The 17339-nt window shown below is 53.7% G+C and overlaps 1 protein-coding gene across 4 annotated transcripts in view; it reads left to right on the top strand.

The window, feature by feature from the left end:
* Window positions 1-17339, top strand: part of Cacna1h (calcium voltage-gated channel subunit alpha1 H) — a 58304-nt gene that overhangs the window by 19379 nt on the left and 21586 nt on the right. For 3 of the 4 annotated variants that reach the window (XM_028760884.1, XM_028760886.1, XM_028760887.1), the window contains exons 2-4: window positions 15216-15327; window positions 15407-15540; window positions 15722-15819. In XM_028760884.1, coding sequence (XP_028616717.1) covers window positions 15216-15327; window positions 15407-15540; window positions 15722-15819 — 344 coding nt within the window. Of the gene's footprint in view, window positions 1-15208; window positions 15328-15406; window positions 15541-15721; window positions 15820-17339 lie in introns of all 4 variants that reach the window. The other variant, XM_028760885.1, reaches the window with a different exon arrangement.

The following is a 17339-nucleotide window of genomic DNA, read 5'->3' on the forward strand; positions in this document are numbered from 1 at the left end:
ACCTCAGAGACATCCTAGGTTCAGGAAGGGAGAGACAGAGATTTGTGCTAAGTGGTTGGTATCTGGGGGAAGGGAGGCAACTGCCTAGAGCATGATGGAGACAGACCCCTAGGAATATTGGGGTACAGGGGTACAGACCTGGTATAGTTACTGAGCTTATGGTCTGAAGCTGTAGATAAATAAATGAAATGGCTTATAGGAACTCTGGCCAGTGGGAAAAGTGTGTGTGTGTGTGTGTGTGTGTGTGTGTGTGTGTGTGTGTGTGTTGGGGGTGTCCTTTCTGGTACCAAATGGGGTGTTCCAAAGCCCAGTTAGACAGAGTAAATGGGAGCCCCGACACAATGGGGGCACTCAGATGTGAGTCCTTGTTCTCTGATGAGGTTGCACCTAATCTCCAGCCCTAGACAGTGACTGTTCTACTCAGGGCAGGGGTTGGGGTGGGGGGGGGGGTGTCAGGACGCTGTCAGCATGCAGCTGGAGGGAGGTCCTGGTGCTTTATCCTAATGATGTTTAAAATCTTGGGAACTCAGGGGCTTGAGAAACAGCTCGATAACTAAGAGTGCGCTGCTCTTGCAGAGGACCTACGTTGGGTTCCCAGCACCCACATCTCACTTGTAGCTCCAGTTCCTGGGGGTTTGACACTTCTGCCCTCTGAGGGTGCGCGCGCACACACACAGACAGACACACACAGGCATAGACATGCACTTGCACAGTTTAAAGATAAACTTTAAACTGGGAAATTTAAAACGCCTGACTGGCCAGTTCACCTTGAAACATCATAAAAAAAAAAAAAAAAAAAAACCCTTGTGTGTTTAACACATTCTTTCATGAAAATGGCCGTGTTTGTTTGTTTGTTTGTTTCCCAACGCAGAGATCAGTGGAAACCGGCATTGCTTGTTAATCTTTGAGGTCTCGGCCATCTGGCTTGTGGAGAAACGAGGCTGTGGAGAAGCAAGGCATAGGAGGAAGGATTCATGCTGCCATACCACAGAGAATCCTCTGGTCTTTTTGTAGACTGAGCCACCCTTTCACCCCCATCACCAGGACACGGGCCATGCGCGTTGCCTCTGTATGTTGGGTTCTTAGCCCTGACTGTGTCACCTTGGGTTTCTGAGACCATGGAGGGAGCTGGGCACAGTTTCCCTCCCCCTAGGTGCTGGACCCTGAGGAGCACATACCAACTGTGAGGAGCTGAGGAACCATGAGTAACACACTCCCACAACCAAGTGTAAATTGAGCTCATCCTCAAACTTGCGGGTGTCTGTGGGGGTGTCTCCCTGGCTCCCAGGGAGGGGGATAGCACCAGGATTCCCCAGCTGTGGGTAGCCAGAGCCTCAGGGCCCAGCCAGCCTTGATGGATCGGAAACTGGTACTGGCCAGCCTGAGAGGAAGAAGGAATGAGTTTCCTTAGTTCCATTATGAAGGCCATGCTCTGTGCGAGGCTGTCCTGACCCACCTCTCCCAGCAGGGATATCTAGCACCTCCCAAAACATCACACAGCAACTTCTAGAACACGCGGAGGCAGTGCAGCTTGCCACACTGGGGAGGGGAAAGATGCCCCATTGTTAGTTTTGGAAAAAAAAAAAATGACTCAGAAGGTTCACAGAGCTTCCTTTTCCTGCCGGTTTCCAAGAATCCTGCTTCAGCATAATGGATCGAGTTATTGGGAGATCGATCAAGACATGGGTAGTTGGATGGGAGCCAGACCCAGCAAATTGGTATGGCACTGGCTAGGAGACTCCCCGGGGTCCAGGTCTGCGGTCAGCAGGCTGGTGGGCAGGCAGCCAGCCAGTGAGAGGCACCTAGCTCCTGGTAGCCACAGGGCAATCACAGTTTTTGGCAGGGTGGCTCGTCTCTGTATTGGGGGCCTTCTGTGGAGAGAGAAGTGGAGAGAGGGAGGTGCGTGCATGTGTGTGTGTGTGTGTGTGTGTGTGTGTATGACTGTACATATATTTTCCAATATGCCTCTTGTGGGTGGTGCCCTAAAGTGTGATCCATTTAAACTATACTGTATGTCTATGGTCCCACAGGATGTAAATCCCTACTGTGTATAAGAACTCTCCCTCATGTCCCCATCCCACTTTTAGAGGAAGCTCTGGGGTGCTCCGAGGGGGCCCAGTAGGCTCCTTGTTCCTAAGTAGATCTGCTTCTGTGTTTGCAGTGTAAAGTCTCTTTGTGGGATCAGAGCCCTGCACTGATGCTGTCACAGGGCTACAGCAGTTAGTGATGTCCACGAGTGGCCTCAAGGCTCCCTCCCCTCACCACTTACTCTTTGAGCTTTATCTGACATCCGCTTGCCCATCAGGAGTTTGTCCTTTACTGTCCCTTGCACCTAGCTTGTTCAAGGCCAGCCTTGGTCAGCTCACCCTCCGGTCCATGGCCTTGGAGCACATCTCTGACATGCAGTAGGTATTCCTGATGGATGGATTTTCCTGCTCAGTGCTGGGCAGAGCAACAGAGGAATCTTTCCCAGGAAAGATTTCCCGGGATGGGCTTTTGAGACTGAGTCGAGTTTACCTAAGCAGGAAGAGAAGTGGGCATTGCTGAGTATACTGGCTGAAACCAGACTCAGGTCAGCCATGATCCCCATTCTCCCTGCTAGGCCCCAAGTGTGATCATCCCTCCCCCTCCCATCCCCCCAGGGATCTACAGGCTCTACCTGACCCTATGGCCCCAGGCTGCCACATTTCCAGACCAAGGTGGGATCGGCCACTGGGGTCAGGTGGCAGGCTGTGCTTAGGCTGCCTCTCCAGTCCTGTGGATGAGCCATGTAAGTAAGGCTCCTGCGCGGAGCTTCCCACTTCTCTGTAAATTGGCTGGCATAATGGCTCAGCTGGGTTCTGGGCTTAAAGAATTTCATCCCATTAAACACAAATACCATGCGGTTTGAAATATTTGTGCTGGAGCCGCCCTGACTGTTCCTTGGGCGAGCCACGTGGAGCTGTAATTAGTGCCTGGCGGGCAGCCGCCAGTGACTCTGGGGTGCAGACACATGGCATAGCTGTAATTGTCTATGTTGTTTCTATGTTGTCCCACCTTGCCTGTGAGCTTGGCTGTTCCTTAGTCTAGGCAAGTTGGTCTGGGCCTAGCAGGACCTGTCCCTGCAGGGTGTGGCAGGCCCATATACTCAGAGCACAAGGGGTGTGTATGACCATGTTCTCTGGGGCAGTAGGCAAAGAGCGATAGTCCCTGATGGGGTGCTTAGCCAGACTCATCACCGACCTGGCAGATGAGATACTCAGAGTATCAGTTTTTCCACCAGAGCAGGTTATATCTACAGGGCCTAACACATGAATGCTATGTCAGAGGTTACAAATCCAAAGATGCCGGATTATATGCATAGTGTCTACTTCCTGTGTCCCCACACCATCGTCCTCACATGATCTGTGCCCCGTGTCCACATGTTTCAAGTTCTGGAGCTAGCCCGTATTCTTATTCTACCTGATAGGGACTGAGTGCTTGTTTCCTCTTAAATTCAGCTATTATAATATCCCAGAAGTATGTTAGAGCTAGAAGCTGGCGCCTTTGTGGGTTGTATTATCTGAACTGTGGTGACCAGATGTGGTTATGAGGGTAAGGGTCCTCAGAGTCACCTGTGTACAAGATCTCTGCCATTTATGGACACAGGAGTCAGCTGCCTGTGGCCCAAAACCTCCCGTTACACTGTGATCTCAGTTTGCAGCCTCCAGACTAAAACATAAGTTGTGTGAAAAATCCTAGTTCCAGCAAATCCCACTCCTCCATTCCACGTTGCGTCAGACCGGGCCTGAGTTTGCCTGGCGACTGAGACTCCTCCATATCATGTCCCTCAGCCACCACTGGGTCACGGCTAAAGCAGGTGTATGGCCCATCATGGCCCAGCCAACTTGGCACCTGGGCAGTCAGTGGCTTGCCAGAGGGAGAAGAACAGGGCTTATGGTTCTGAACTTTGGGGCGGAGCCTCCAAGACCATAGTCAGTGAATAAATGTCATGCTGGGGCTGACTCCCAGGTAGCAGGATGCCTGGTCTCAGGGATGAAGCAGCAGTCTTGGGAAACCAAGGTCCAGCAAGCTTCACTTTGAAATCAGACTTTCCGGGGAGAAGGGGAGGGGTCTAGGCCATCATTTTAAAATGTCACCACCACTATTAATAACATGGCCACTGGTAGAGGGATGACAGGGACAAGGCCAAGGCCAGTTAGCTCATTCACAGCCTGAGCCACCTTTGGGATATAGGCCAGGCCCTGAATAGATGTAAGAGAGCTGCATGAGGGGGTCTGTGGTGAGGGTCAGCCTAGCTGAGGTCTGCTCAGGGCAAGGCTTCCCCTAAGAACCAGAGAGGAGGTACCCAGAGATGACAGAAATTTGGGGGTTTTACTCGGCTTTGATGCTTCCGTGTGTCCATTGAGAGATGAGGAAACTGTCTGGCAACCTGTCAGACAGATCCAGGCAGGAGAATGAGTTGCCCTTTTACAGGAGGCTCTAAGAGTTAGGGGGATTCCAGGACTCTGTGTGGACAGGAGGCCTGACAGGTAGGTGTTGCTCAGCATCTAACAGCATATATTCAGTGTCTTCCAGCATATATTCAGTGTCTTCCAGCATCCACCTGGCCTTAGGTTCCTCAGGAGGGAAGATGCCAAACTCACCTGTTCCAACACCTGGGACTCAAAGGTTCTAGATGTTGTCCCCTGGGGTGTTGGCCTCCAACTGGGCCTTGGTGTCCACATCTGGTCTGGCCATAGCCTCTCTACAGAGCTCCCAGTAGCCTAGCAGCTCAGGAGGTCCTGCCTCATTGCCATATCAAAATCTAGGATCTTGTACATTGGTGCCCACAAATTGCAGCCAGGGACTCCTAGGCACAGGAGGCTTTGGAGCTGGGTAGACTGGAGGGATCTGTGAACATAGCAACTGCCCTCCACCCTGCTAGAAAAGTGCAATCACTAAAGTGTTGTCCACTGTCCCTCAGTGCTTTTAGGGTTTCAGGGAAGTAGATGGTAGGCTTAGGATGGACTTGGGGCCCAGAGAGAGGCAAAGCAGTATGTCTCTGAGAGTGTGGGAGCCAAAAACTAGAGAGGGGTTTGCGCCAGGCTCGGAGCACAGGCTGGTGGTAGGCATTGCTGTGAGGTCTCCCTTTTAAATAAATACCCGGTTGCCAGGCAACAGTGGTGGGGATAGCCAGGCTTTGCATAGCCGGATTGGGGGTGGGGGTCAAGGACCCAGTTGGAACACAGCCTGCCGCAGGGTTCCTGGTTTCCCATGGATGCCAGCCATCGTGCCACAAAGTGCCCTACCTGTCCCCTTCCGGTATGCCTGGGAACCCAGCTCCCATGTCAGCACAAATTTGTGTTTGTAGCAGTCGACACACACACCTCAGATCACGAGTGTAAGCTGGGTTTTCTCACTAAGGCGGAGATGGTAGTGTCCCTAGCAGTATGTAGAAAAGAGAAGGGATCTAACCACATGGGTTGGGAAGCCGAGGCCGACCCAGAGAGGCTGCTGCCCCTGGCCTGCAGAGGAGGAGCTGAGCACCTGCCCATGTGGACCACTCAGACCCTCCATTTCTTGAAGGACAGATAAAGTCTCTTGACCCTCAGAGAGGATAGAGAACAGCTTGTGTGCAGAGCATACAGTGGGGGCATGAGAGAGGCGTGGCTTAGGGGGCCTTGCTGGCAGAAACGTGGCTGGTAGTGGCTCCTCCCAATATAACTTTCTTCATCCTCAGTGGGCACTGTGCAGCTGGGTAAGGCAACAGAGACACAGGACTGAGGCAGGATCCTTCATAGGATGGCCTACTGAAGAGACACCCTGTGACACTTCCCTTGAGTCTCTTCTTAGCCTTCAGGCCCAGACACTATAGGGTCTCACAGGGCTACAATAGTCAGTTCTGGGTCCCACAGAAGGGCCCTGTTCAGTACTCTCCCAGGCCGACCCCTATCCATACGACCTAGCCATGGAGAACAGAAGCCACATGGGGGCCCCATCCAGATGGGCTCACCACAGTTCTGCAGAAAGGAGCCAGTGCCTGGGGGTGGGGGGAGGGGTGGGGGAGGGGAAGAGCACCAGGCCATGTTCCCATGGAAGGAGTGTCCAATCCCCTTGGGTCACTAATTTGAGCTTCGGGCAGCTGTGCAGCGAGGCCCAGGCAGTTATTTCTGGCCCAGAGAATTCCAGCAGAGAGGTCCCTGAAAGCCCATCCTGTGGGCCAGCAGTCTTCTTTCCCAGGAATCACCTTACTCTGTTTTTTGTCTACCTTCCAGGTTGTTGTGCATAATGCTCTTTCGGGATCCCTCTGGGTAGAGGTCGAGCCAGGCCCCCTCACCTTCTCCCAGGATTAAACTGGTAGCCCTGAGTGGAGTTGGGGGGTTGTCTGAGGAGCTGGTGGGGAGGGACTGTCACTATGACTGACTGGTCCTCAATAAGGAATAACCAGGAGAGTCTGAAAATGAGGGAAACAGACTCCCCTTCCAAGTATCACCCCCATGGTGTTGGGGGGGGTTGCATGCTGCCACCAAGTGGCTGGCAGAGTCTGGGTGAGGTTTCTCGCCTACACAGCCTGCCTTCCTGCAGGCACAGGGACTAGAGGGGTGGGATCAGGCACTTTTCCACTCAATTATCCCTTGAAAAGATCCCGAATCAAGCTCTTTATTAAGAGCTAAGCAGAGACATTAGCGCACTTTCTAATTAGCATGGCTTTAAAAACTGCACAATTAGAGCCATTGGCATGTACTCAGCCAGGCTCTACAACGTCAGTCTCTGAGGATGGGGGGCTTGGCCTGGGAAGACCCGGGGCCCTGCCCTCCTTTGAAGACCTCATAGGGTGTGTTTACATATGCAATCCAAGTGCCCCCGTTATGTGTGTTTGAGACATGGACAGTACACTAGAACAGGTAGTAGTTTACACATGGGCATACGGGTACATGCCTGGTATCCAAGCCGGTCTCTGGATGCGCCACCGTACAGCCTGTCCCCTGTGGCTGACAAAGCACACACTTTATCTAGGGCCAGAGCAATTGTTGTACATGGCCCAGGCCATGGGGAACGGCAGCTCACCATGGTTGTTAATAAGAGACTGGGAAAGCAGAGTGCTTCACAGGGCACCGGGGGGCGGGGGGGGGGGGATGAAATAGAATGTTCTGGCAGCTAGAGCTAAGTATTCCTAGTGACCTGTCCTCCCTGTTTGAGGGGCTACAGTGGGGAGTGGCTCCCACACCCTGGCTTCAGGAGGAAGTATTCTCCCACAGACAGCCTGCCCCCCCCCTTCCCCTGGGTGACCCCGAGCAGAGCAGGCAGCTGGAGAACAAACAGCTCCATGTTTGGTCCGCTGCCCTCACTCCCCACCCCCACCCCCAGCCCCAGCCCAGCACCGCCTGCTGTGAGTCACGCAGGCCTAGGCCCAGGCTCCCAGGCCATGTTCCCTGGGCTGGGCCATGGGGGTGGGGATAAAGGAAACAGGTCTCATAGAATGGGAATGGAGAGCAGGAAGCAGGTTCTCTAGGCGTGGGTGGTAGGGGGGTGTTAGAAGGCTAGTGAGGGGAGGATATGGCTAAGATTCCCCCCGCCCCCCCCCCCCACAAGATCCTGAGCTTTGGACAGAGGTGATGCACTGGATTGACTACCCTACCTGCTCCCTTCCAGGGCAAACTCCGAGCCTGGTGGAGCTAGTATCACCTTCAGGTAACTGCTGCAAGTGGTGGCAGTTCTGAGCCCTGAGCATCTGGTGACAGCCCACTCGTCTCAGCTCTGGATGCCTCCTTGTCTCCGTACTGATGGAGGGAGGGCTGAGAGATTGAGACCCAGGTGACCTTAGATAATGGCTGCACATACCACCTGCCCTAGGAGGGACCTAGGTGGAGGCACAGCTAGTCCTATGGTAGCTGGAACAGATACACACACACTCAACCGTTCACTTCTGGAAAGCTCTAGATCAGACCAGCTGGCCCACGTTACAGGGGTCTGATGAGGGGTGGGGATAGAGGTAGGACACACTGTGTCCCTCAAGGAGGGGCAAGGGAAAGGACACTGCCACCCATGCCCATGCTCCTTGTGTGGGATCACTCTGATGACCCCAACAGGACTGCCTCGTCCTGACCCCTCCTGTCATCCCTACCTTTCTTCCCAAATCCCAGACCTAAACAGGATCTCAACATACATTCTCCCATCTTAAGCCCAGTGGTAGTGCAGGGTTGAGTGGCTGAGCTGGGCCAGGGCTGATGGAAGCCTTTGGAGACAGAGCTGGGCTGGGGATCCCCTCTGCCTTTGCCCTAATTGGGTCTCCACATTCCTCCTCACCATATTACCAGCCCGTCGGCATGGCAACAGCCTCAGGGAAGAAAGAGAAACCTCCTTCAATCATCACATCCTGCAGAGTAAGTGCTCCGCCCCTGAGACCTCGCAGGAGACCGGGACAAATGCCCACAGAGAAGCTCCCTGGGCACCAACCTGTGAGAAGGGTTTGGGATTTCCACCACCTCCTCCTAGGGAAGAAGGAAGGCATACAGACCCAGAGGGCTGGGGGATGGATTTGTTTGCAGTAGGTTATGGGTAGCAATGTCAGACTGGAGGATATGGCCATACCCAGATATCTGTAGGCACGCTGTGGGTTTCAGGCATCCCCAGGGAAAGGAATAGCAGACTCCACCTAGCCTGACTTGTGAGGCTTTGTCAGCTTTTCTTGATCAGCTTTGGGGTTCCTTCCAGGGTTATGGTTGACCTCAGCCACAGAGCTCTGTCCTGCACATCTGGAGGGAGCCAATCCAGGGTGTGGGTCACCCTGTCATGGAGGAGCATGTAAGAGCCCCGGTAGCTAGCATCCCCTCATGTTCTACTTAGTAGCCTAAGTAGGTAGTAGCCTACCTGCCCTTCAGAGCATCTTCCCAGAGCCTTCTGATTAGGGTGGACACCAGAGAGACCTGTGCTGAGCTTGCCAGGTGTCTAGCATGAAGGACCTTGTACATGTTCCTGTAGTCACTCTCTGAGGCTCCATTCATTAAAACTTACAGGACCACTTAAAGGGCCACCCTACAGGCTGGAGAGATCATCATAAGGAGTAGCAGGGGACTGGATCCCTGGAACAGCCAGGGCAAGATGGAGTTGAGCATTGCTTTCCCAGGGCAAGGCTACAAGGGGCTCTGGTTTGGATTGTGTGTCCAGGGCACTAGGAAGCCATGGCAGGGTATTGAGCTGATGCTTTGTTTTAGAGGCAGCCCAGATGAATTGAGGGGCAGTGTCATAGCAGGAGCAAGGACAGATCTGGGGCCTCTCAGAGGGATGTTTCTGGGTCACAATGGACTGTGAGAGATGGCACTACAGGGGCCCAGTTATTGTTGGGGTTGAGGGTGGGACCGAAGAGTTGGAGGAGTGAGCTGTGCTAGAGGCTAGTCCCTGGGGTTGAGGGGCCCAAGGAGGATAAAGAAGGGAAAGGTTAGGGCCGTGAGACCCCAGAATTGGAGACCTCAGCAAGGTAACGGTACATAGCACAGTGTGCATGTACACTGGTGTAGAAGGTGTCATCCCCCTACTGGGTGGTTTTTGTCTTCCTTTGGACAGTCCTAAGATCTTCAGGCACCTTGCCCCAGACATGCCCACTGCCATAGAGTGCACACTATAGTTAACCTAGTCCGTTGGCGACTGAGGGACCTATACAATCACATCTAGCCCATGTGAGCCAACCACCTGGGCTCTACCTGGTCTTGGGCTCTGCTGGCTGTAAAGACAGTGCTGGCAGGGACTGGTGGAAAACTGACTTCCACAGAACATAATCACATCCCTGGCCTGCCCACATCCACTCATTCCCCTGACGAGAGGGTCCTTTGCCCTGGGGACCTGCCCCAGACTCTTCCAGACTCCCAGAGCTCCAGGACCAGAAGATCTGCCAGAGGCACAAAAAATTAAGGGCCATGGAGGCCACTAAGCATGGGACATGGTGCCCCTCACTTCACGCAGGTATGGGAAGAGTCTGCCAGGTTCACTGGACTGGCAGCCTAGGGCTGATGTGCCTCTGTATCCTTTTTCTTATTATCTCTTTGCCCTGATAGTTCATGACCTGGCCCCTGGAGAGGCCTAGGTGAGCTCTCCTTGCTATCTGCCAACTGGAGGTTGCTGGGGCCTTCCATTCCAGGAGCCCAGCACTCCTGGTTCAAGTCACAGAACTTCCACTAGTAGAGGCAGTACCTAAAAATTCCAAAGATGTGATGTGGTGGTACTGGGTGAAGGGAGCTAAAATCGAGTGACTGCTTGTCCCACCCCTCTGTCTCTCACCTTGTACCTTCCCCATGTGCCCATGAATGAGTGATGACCCTGCTTTGCCTTTACGTTCACACAGTGAATGTGCATCCTATAGAGGCAGTGTTGTGGCCTCATTGTGACATTTCCCGTAGATGAGGCTGTGTGCCTTCCATAGCTTGCTCTTATTCCTTCTCCACTCCCCCCATGTCATTGTGTCCTAATTCATATGGCAGCAGCATTTTTTTTTTAAATGAAAGGGCCACAGGCTACATACCCTGTGTGGTGAGCCATATGCCCTTACCTAGCTCTGCCATTTTGGCTTCTTTTCAACACAGGGAGCCCTAGTGCTTGGGCCAGAAGCCCTTGGGCCTCCCTGGCCACCATGGTTATATAGCTTCTGGGTGAGTAGCTCATCCAGACCCCATTGTCATAGACAGGCCAGGACGGCCATGCTGGGAGAGTCAGACTGTTTCTAGAGTAGACGTTATTTTACTGTTTGCCAAGTACCGGGCACTATAGCCACCTGCCCAGGGAGGTTATCTGGTGCAGCACCTGAAGCTGTTATTCTGTCAGCAGAGACAGACAGCTTCTGTGAAGCGTGTGAGGACTCGTTGACAAACTCACCTCCTCACCAGACTGGGCTGACCTATTGAGGACAGTCCTTTACCATGAATAAACATGTCCCTTTCTTCTTGAACAAATTGGAAAGTAAGGTTGAGTGCTCCTGAGAACACAGTGGCCACAGAGGCTGCAGTGAGGGTGGTCTGTGAGTGTCACACTGCACGGTGACAGAGAGGGAAGCCCAGACCCGGAGGACAAGGAGTGCTCTGTAAAATCAGGGTCCCTGCAGAGGGATGCCCAGACACACACACCCCAAGGCAGGAAGCATGGGGTCTTGAGTGTGGTGCTGTCTGTCTGACCTCTTTTCTTATAGTGACCCTCCAGCCTTCCGTCCCTCCTCCTCAGCCTCTTGCACGCAAACCAAGCTGTTCTGGATCTGGCCTAATGGAGCTTAGCTGGCTGTGCAGATTGCTCTGGGGGCTGGCAGGCGGGGCTGCAGCAGCTCAAAAGCTGATCCTCTGATCTCATGTACCACCTAGCAGGGAGGCCTGGGTGGAATCCTTGTTCTTGCTTGGGGGCCACTCTGACAGTGGAAGCCAAGCAGCAGCCACACCTGAAGACTCCTGACCCTCACTCCAGCTAGCATGGCCACATTACCTATTGGTATGAGAGTGTGGGGCTCTGAGGCCTTGGCTGCCTCACTGGGATAGGGACTGCAGATATCACTGCTCCCACTGCCCTGCCTTTCTGGTTGGCACCCTTCCTGGTCCCCCTTGTGTAGACCGACAGTGTGGTAGATGATATTCATAAATGCTACCCAGGAGCTGAACACATCAGGAGGACTTAAGGCCTTTCTGTTGCTGTACCAGAAGGGTCTGCATGAATCAAGTGTTGTGACAGATGGAGAAACTGAGACCTGAAGAAGGGAAGTCATTGTAGATTCAGGGCAGATCATGTCCCCCGACTCTAGTCCAGACCTGAGTCACTAGGATTGGGTGAGGAGAATCCCAGGGACTGTAAGCCATCATGCGGGCTGTGTCAACCTGGGTGTTAATAAAGACTGGGGACTGAGGGTACTGAACCACACTTGGGCCACACCATCCTATATCATGCAGCTCCACAATGAGGGATTGTATTCCATCTGGAGACCCAGCTGGGACTACCACCCATGGGAGACAACAGCTTGTTAAGTTAGCCAAACAAGCAGCAAGAGACTCTTCCCTATCAGGCCTCAGTGACTTCATAGAAATGACAGTGGCCACCCAACCAGCAGGGTCCAGTAGCTTCCTCACCTCTGCTAGGACAAGGCCTGTATGTCTTCCTCCTGGTTCCCTTTGAGTGAAGAAGGGCAGATACAAGATGTGTTTCCAGATGAGGCGCTCTGTTCCAATGAGGGACCCTTCTCCCTGGTTTGCACCCCTTCCCCAGCCCAGCCTGATGCCCACCCAGAGCAGGCCCCGGGTGGGACAGCTGCTTCAGCACCATGGACAGCGACAGCCACCAATGCCTTCGGTCCACTGTCATCTTCATTCAGGTTCTGGAAAGGCTGCACTTAGGGGTTTTATTTGTGGTGCATTGGCAACCACCCAGCTGTGACCTGAGGACCCTTCTGTGGGCTCTGGTCATAGGCCCAGTGTGGGTTTCCAGTACAGGTGAGGAGGAGAAGGGACCTTGCCGTGGGGTAGCCTTGTGTCTCCCAGGGGGAGGCTATGTCTATAGCAGAAGGCTTCTTTAACTAATGTTTCAAAATCCCCATGGCAACACCTTCCCTTTGCTGGGCACTGACTGGGATTCTGGCCCCGTAGTGTGGCGCAGAGTGGGAAGGCAGTTGAGCCCCTCCAAAGTGAGCAGACTTCGAGAGGTGGCCAGGCACATAGTGGGGGTGCATGGAGTTTGGAGTGGGGCCTCAACAAGGGTAACTAATAGCTGTTATGTTTGATGGTCTCTAGCCACAGGACCCTCTGCCATCCAGGGGGTCTTCTGGGACCTCTTGTTCAGCCTCTCGTCTTGCTTCTCATACCTTTGCTGGTTGCTAAGCCTCAGAGCTAGGTGGGTCTTTGCTGTCTGAGTGAGAGACCCCCGCAAGGAGGGATCAGATTAGTCCACTGGTTGGGTTCAGGCCCTGGACTGTACCGGCACTACCTCCTGCCCACGTATCCACTTGGTTTCCTCTAACCCCCATGGAAATTGATTCTAATTTGTAGAAGTCAGTTCAAAGCCTTCAGGAATTTTAATTAAACCCAGAAAATCTATCTGTTGTAATTAAGCATCTAGAAGTCACCCGGCTCCACGTGTTGTGACCAGTGGTGCTGCCTGTCCTTAGCTGCCCACAGAATATGACCGGGGGCAGCGTGACACGTGAGGTATGTCCTTGCTATTGTAGGAAGCTGAAATTCCCCACTTAGGCAGATTTCAGGTCTGTACCTGGAAGAGACCAGCCCCGGGCCCTCACCCTGATCTATCTCCCTACAAGTTTGGGGGTTCCTGGTAGTCCTCCTGCACATTTCCCCTGCTCCAAAGATGCCCTTGGCTGGCTCTTGTCTTGAAGCAGCGGTCACTCAGGGAGGTACTCCAACCTTGGTATCCGTCTTGGTGGTAGCTGTATGTGAAGGTAACAGCTAGGGCTTGGGATTCCATGGTACATTGACTAAAGGTTCCAGAGACAGTCCAGGCAAGTCAGCTTCAGGAGAATATAGCCCATGTCAGTCTTTATTGGAGAGTCTGTGAGCAGGTGTATGTGACCCAAACCTGAGAGAAACCAAATGATTGGCAAAGAAGTCAAGAAGCAGGGTGCAGTCCTTGCCATCTGAGTGGGTAGGATAGCCAGGATGAGCTAGAAAGCACATCTTCACCACAGAGAATTGCCTGGTGTGGGGTGTGCAGAAGCCACTGATTGCTTCTTCCAGAAATAGGGCAGGCAGAGCTCGAGTGGTCAGAGTAGTTAGGCCTTGTACTGCCAAGAGAGGGACACTGGCCTCCTCCACTGGCAGACAGGCTAGGAAGGGCATAGCATCTGGTAGATTCAGAGTCCAGTCAGGCCTGGGAGCCATTTATGTTAGTTTGATCTGACCGTACTCTACTGGTGTCCTCCCCCTGGCCAGTTGAACAGCCCTCCATGGGGGCTCCTGTCCCCCTAAGCTTTGTGCTTCCTCCCCAAGCCTGCTTCCCTCTCACCCAGAGCAGCACCCCCTCACCTTGGAAATTAAAGTCTACCACTGAACCACATGAGGATACACACCGGAGCCACAGTAAGGCCAGCCTAGAATACCCCCACCCCTTGTCATCTCTTGTCTGTCCATGCAGAGACGGGCTCAGAGCGGTAGGAATGAGCTCAGCAAAGCTGGGAATTGCCTGGTGTGGGGTGTGCAGAAGCCACTTGTAGCCACAGGCTCTCAGCCGGATATGTGGACAAGGACAGGGGGTGAGAACTCTCCAGTCTCGCGGCCTGGGAGCCGTGCTGCCTGTCGGAGGCAGGCCACTGCTGCACTAGCAGGAGGCTGATTTTTGTTTTCTGCAGCCCCATTATGGCAGAGGCGCTTGTTACTGCTGAACCCATTAAGTGTAATTATGACGCTCTCAGCAGGAGCGTGTAATTACATTGGTGGCTTGGCACCACCGAGCACACCGCCTGTGTGGGCTAAGGGGCCCAGCTCCAGGGGTATGAGAGGGGTCAGGGTCAGGTCTGCCAAAAGGACATTCAGAAAATGGCCTCGCCCTCCCCTCTGTCCCCTGCTCCCAGGTAGCCCCGTGGGCAGGGGATAGTACAGCCCTGCCCTTCATACCGATGCCTTCCAGCTTCTTCTGTCCTCGGACCTCTCGCAGGTTCTGTGGATGGTGGCCACGGACCACACCAACACTAGCCTGTGTCCACACACTGAGCTGATAGTGGTGCTGTTTAGGGGTGGGCACATGCTGGGTGGGGTCTGTGCTACTGTTCTTGTGGACACTTCATGGATCAGCAACCCGTGCAGACTTAGAGGTACATGACCTGTTCAAGGTCACCTTCAGGAGCTTTCATCTCTCCCTGCCACATGTTCTTAAGTTCTTGTGTCCTTCCAGCTATACTTAGGCCTTTCTTTCATGCCCTGTAGAGTTTGACTACCAGGCGCCAGTGTGCTTGATGTCCTCACCTGGGCCCCATATGTGACACTGATGGCTCATTGCAGTATTTTCAGGGCCATCTCAGAATGAAGCAGGGTCAGGGGGGCAGTGACTATCCTTCCAGGGAAAATTTTGGACTCTTCAGAGCCAGAGGGGCCAGCATGGTGCTATGGCGCCACCTGGTGGCCATGTTTTGGTGTTGTTGCCTGCACCATGGACTTGGGGCTGAACCCTGCCCCAGGCTTGGGAGAGGGCCCCCTCAGCTGACTGTGCTTGTGTGAGAGGGAGTGCACCTGGGAGGAGGCGGAGGGGGGTTATGTGCTGCACGGCCCTTAACGAACAGCCCGCAGGTGGTTCGAGCACATTAGCATGCTGGTCATCATGCTGAACTGCGTGACACTGGGCATGTTCCGGCCCTGTGAGGATGTTGAGTGCCGCTCGGAACGTTGCAGCATATTGGAGGTAGGTGTCAAGGACTGTGAGGAGAACCAAAGGGCACCAGGTGTGCCCTGCCCCCTCATTCTGAGCCCCTTTCCTCCAGGCCTTTGATGACTTCATCTTTGCCTTCTTTGCTGTGGAGATGGTTATCAAGATGGTGGCTTTGGGGCTGTTTGGGCAGAAATGCTACCTGGGTGACACCTGGAACAGACTGGACTTCTTCATCGTCATGGCGGGGTATGCAGCCTCGGCTTGGTATGCTTGGGAATCCCCAGGAACAGCCTCAAGGCTGAGACCTGAGAGAGGCTCAGGTTTGGCAGGGTGCACACGTTGATGACCCCCATGGGGCAGTGGGTGACGGTGATAGGAGACGGAGGCCTCTGGGCTCTTCCCTCCCTGAGGACCTCTGCTCTCCCAGCATGATGGAGTATTCTCTGGATGGACACAACGTGAGCCTCTCTGCCATCCGAACGGTGCGTGTGCTGCGGCCCCTCCGCGCCATCAACCGGGTCCCCAGTAAGTTCTTCTCCTGACCCGAATAAGAGATATCAGCCTGTATCCTGCTGGCCCTTCCATTTACCCAGACACCAGCAGACTTGGCCCTTTTAGGGTAGTCCCAGTTGGGAAGTAATGGGGAAGCCCAGTGCTTAGTGACAGGAGCCTCTCTGAACCTCGACCTCATTTACATAGTACCTGGGGTGGGACTGGGGGCCGAGAAGGTTCCCAGTTGCATCAGTGTCCAGTGGGGGCCTCCGACAGGTGGAGGTATATATAAGAGTCTGGGCTTTTGGGAGTACCCTGCAGCACACTGCTCACCTCTCCCATACAAGGGAGCTGAGCTCAGGGCTTCTGGAACAAGAGGGAGAAGGACACACCGCATGTTCCCACTGCACATGGAGGGAAAGCTTGCAGGAAGTCATGTGGCTGTGCTTGGGACGTGGCCTGTCCAGGTGCTGGCCATCTGCCTTCATCTGTGGACAGTTTTGGTGTTTTCTCAGTAGCCGAGTTCAGATGTTCAGGTTGAAGGTGGAAGGTGCGACACCCATGGAACTGCACTTGTGCAGTTCCATGAACGGGTGTGGCTCCCAGATCTACCTGGGCATTACATATCCCTTTTCTGCTGCCTGATCTGGACTTTTTAGCCTCAGCACTCAGCCTTCCATCGACCTGCCTGGCCTTGACTTCTGAGATCAAATAGGGTTCAGATGCTGTGTGTCACTGGGCAAGTTACCAAACCTCTATGAACCCCAGGTTCCCTTTAAAACACTGGAGTACAGAATATATTTTTCCAAGGCCATCAATGAGTGTTAGGTGAAGGGGCGCATGAGGGTACCTAGCACTCTGTGTGTACAGCCTACCCAGCAGAGCCTGTGAATCCTCCACCTGGTTAACCTGTGTGCTGGAGCAGAGATGACACCTAGGTCCACTCCCATCCAGAGTGTTTGCTGTTCGGGTTAAACGTCTATGTGACTCTGGAAATTTTTCCTAGACAAGATGGCATGTTCCTCACAGCAACCCCAGCACCGTCAGGGCTGTGTGAACACTTACCTTGGGTCCACTCTAGATCACGTGACCAAGGGGTTGCATGGTCACATGACCTAGTTGGTTGCTGTCTGCCCCACGAGACACTTCGTCTCTGGTTGAAATGTTAGTGCCTCTAAGAGCTCGGTCTCCCTGTGACCTGAGGGCCCTATTCCATGGCCACCCCCCTCTGGATTTCTCAGAGCCCTGGTTCTATCTGTCCTAGTTGTGTGGCCCAGTGCTCTCCCCACAGCCTCAGCTCGCCCAGTACAGATTTTGAGCTATATGTTCTTTTGATGTCTGAGAAGGGGCAGACCCAGGATGAGGTCAGGGACCCTCAGGCCACTTCCTAGATTTGTTCATGCACCACCAAGGAAAAAAGGACTTCAGAGTTGCTTTGAGATACTGCACTGGTTCATGCCTTCCCTGTAATAGGTCCCTGATGCAGCCCGCTCTTGCATTAGAAATAAGAAAGCCCATCCCACAGCAGAACTCCAGAGCCCAGTGTGCCAGGG

Source organism: Grammomys surdaster, unplaced genomic scaffold (assembly GCF_004785775.1).
Source record: "Grammomys surdaster isolate TR1022 unplaced genomic scaffold, NIH_TR_1.0 126612, whole genome shotgun sequence".
NCBI lineage: Eukaryota > Metazoa > Chordata > Mammalia > Rodentia > Muridae > Grammomys > Grammomys surdaster.